The sequence below is a fragment of the Sinocyclocheilus anshuiensis genome, unplaced genomic scaffold (genome assembly GCF_001515605.1).
Source record: "Sinocyclocheilus anshuiensis isolate Anshui unplaced genomic scaffold, SAMN03320099.WGS_v1.1 scaffold223, whole genome shotgun sequence".
Classification (NCBI taxonomy): domain Eukaryota; kingdom Metazoa; phylum Chordata; class Actinopteri; order Cypriniformes; family Cyprinidae; genus Sinocyclocheilus; species Sinocyclocheilus anshuiensis.
This window is the reverse complement of record NW_015548214.1, coordinates 129,761-132,566: the sequence shown is the minus strand read 5'-3', so window position 1 is coordinate 132,566 and position 2,806 is coordinate 129,761. Positions and strand designations below refer to the sequence as shown.

General features: G+C 32.5%; 1 protein-coding gene across 5 annotated transcripts in view; it reads left to right on the top strand.

The window, feature by feature from the left end:
* LOC107653833 (protein LYRIC-like) overlaps positions 1-2,479 on the top strand; it is a 12,517-nt gene extending 10,038 nt beyond the window's left edge. For all 5 annotated transcript variants that reach the window (XM_016440680.1, XM_016440679.1, XM_016440681.1 and 2 more), the window contains one exon: positions 830-2,479. In XM_016440680.1, the coding sequence (XP_016296166.1) occupies positions 830-897 (68 nt within the window). In that variant the 3' untranslated portion in view covers positions 898-2,479. The remainder of the gene's footprint in view (positions 1-829) is intronic.
* Positions 2,480-2,806: the final 327 nt, after the last annotated feature.

Sequence of the window (2,806 nt, the reverse complement as noted above, 5' to 3'; positions counted from 1 at the left end):
GCACAGAAGAACACAAAAGTGGCTTGTAGGTACATTTTCAGACGTTTAATGAGGCTCAGAGGTAGCATGAGTGCAATTTCATAAATTCATATGGAGATTAATGTTTTAAATATAAAATTTTCAATACAGAAATATGATTTAAATAACTGAAATTATATGCTAAAAAAGAAACAATCCGCCAGCAGGTGGCAGCAAGTCACTGATTTGATCACTGAATCATTCATTCAATTGATTCGTTCGAACGGCTGAATCATTCAGGAATGAAGCAAGTGACCATCTTTATGAACTGACGGAAATCCGTCGTAGCGACGGAACTTTAATCCCTCCTATCTATCTTATCTATCTATCTATCTGTAATTTATTAATTTTAATTTAATTGTAATTATTTTAGTACTTCGAGTTAAACTAATTGAAAAATGAGAAATGTTGTCCTATCAACTTGCTGAAATAAAATGTTTAAAGGTTTTTATATTGCATTTTATTTCAGTTAACATTTATTTTGAATAACGAAAATATTTTTTATGGTTGTAGTTTTAGTTAACTATAATAACCCTGGTGAGAATGATTAACAGCAATAGTATATGTGTGACCTAATTCATTTGACTGAGTAAAAATTCTTGTATTTTGCACTTTTTTTTTTTTCATTTATTTTAATACCATTTTCCCATTACAGAGAATATTTTCAGCATAATTTTGATGAAACTTTCAGAATATCACTATCTACCCCCCCCCATGTGACCCTGCTGTATATAATAATAATAATATGATAATAGTATAATTAATTAATAACAATCATGCTGAATAAAATCCTTTGTTTTTGCTCCCACAGAGAAATCTGATCAGAATTGGGAACCACCGAAGCAAGTTCAGAAGAAAAAGGCCAGGAGAGAAACATGAACCATGAGTAACATCCAGGATAGCTTATGCAAATGTGATTATGCAATAATTTCACAGTACAGAATTTTATACTGAATAAATTTACTGTGCTTTAAAAAAAAAATCAAAAAATAGAAACAAAACTGGGTTGGAAGAACTCGACACAAAAAAAAAAGACAAATATAGAGTAAAAGTGAGCATTCTGTTGGCTGGAACACTATGTATGTGCACTATTACACTACACTGAGGTTTGTTGAGGAATACTTATCATCCTTGATATCAGACATGCTTTCAGTGGAGCAAAACATTCATGATTATTTTTTTCCAACTGCTACTAAACTGATTTTGAAGTTGGAGTGTTGAATTTCATTTGGGAAATTTTAAGGATCTACTTTTGTTCTATCTATTACTGTTCCTGTGACACTTTAGTACTTTTGAATTGCACTTTGCAGTCCAGTAGTTGCAGAAGTGCCGCAGTTCCTGTTAGAAGCCACAGAGAGGCACTGCGAGCCGGCGTCTCCTCCAGCAGTATTTCTGTGACATTAGCTTGAGCAGTAAGAGGTGAATTACTGTAATCCTGTAGATCGCTGTGGTGGAAAACCAGAGAACGGTTATATTACAGAGAATTTTTTTAATGCTAAACCTATTTTCTTAGAGCTTTTCTTCCGTCCTTATATATATATATGTATATATAAATTGGGTATGTGTATCTTAGAGAGGAGTAATGACTCTTCCCTTTTTAATCAACTACTAGTTGAATCCAATGCTTTATTTCCTGCAAATTAAAGTAGAAAAAGCCACGCCATATGTATAGAACTATAAGGGCTTTTTTTCTATGGCAAAACTCTTTGTAATTGCACTGTGCTGAAGGTTGTAAAATACCATGTCAATTTTTTTTTTCCTTGCACAATGTGAACATTTAATTTGTTTCTGTTCGTTTTGACTGAGTAAGTTAGTAGGTTTATATGATTTTTGTTGGGATGTTGATGATGATTAGCGCAGCTTTAATTCCATGACACTAAAACAGTATCAGTATCAGGAATCTGTTGCCTTAATCTATACTTAGTAGTGTATGCTTTCTGTTCTCTTCCTCTTTTTGAAGTCTTTTTAACAGGTTTGGCATTTAATTTCATTTCAGATTTGATTGATGTTATTGTTGCATTTGCATGAACTTAACCATTTATAGTGAAGAACAACGTCCTGATTCTCTGTGCACTCGTGCAAGTACCACTCACTGTAAATATGCTTTAATGAATGATAGATGATGATGATGATGATGTTGAATGGATGTGGGTTTGGGAGGGGGGATTTTAAATTCATATTCATATTTGGGTTGACTTAGTGGTGTTTTGCCCATGGTCGTTTTGTAAATTTCAGTAGATCATGTGTTTCTGAGGCACTCTGGGCTAGCATCGGATGCCTGCCTTAGTTTATCATTCTAGAGGTTACTCAAACAATGTATTTCTACCAGTTTATGGAATTAAGAATGATCATGTTTACTTGTCAATGCAATATTTCTATGTTGATTTGTTAAATAAAAGAAGATCGCTATTTGAGCTTAGAGCTGTTGATTTGTTAAATAAAAATACAATGCTGTTTGGGCTCTTGAGTTTTTTTTATTTATTTTTTTTTACGAATCTTAGCAAAAATACACTTCTGTGAATAATTCAGCCAACAGTCTTAGGTTTGCTGTTTAAACGTACATTGATACATTAAGGAATCAAAATATAACCCGCAGCCTATTCATAATATTTGCATGTTTTAATTGGCTTCTGTTTAATTTATCTTTATATTACAAATACAGCACATTGTGCACAGAAGGCTTTATTTATCCAGCAATATTTGGGTTGACGACATTTCTAACTGTCATTTTACATTCCTCTTTTATTGCATTGCAAGAACTGATATTTAGGAAAATGTAAATCTTTTT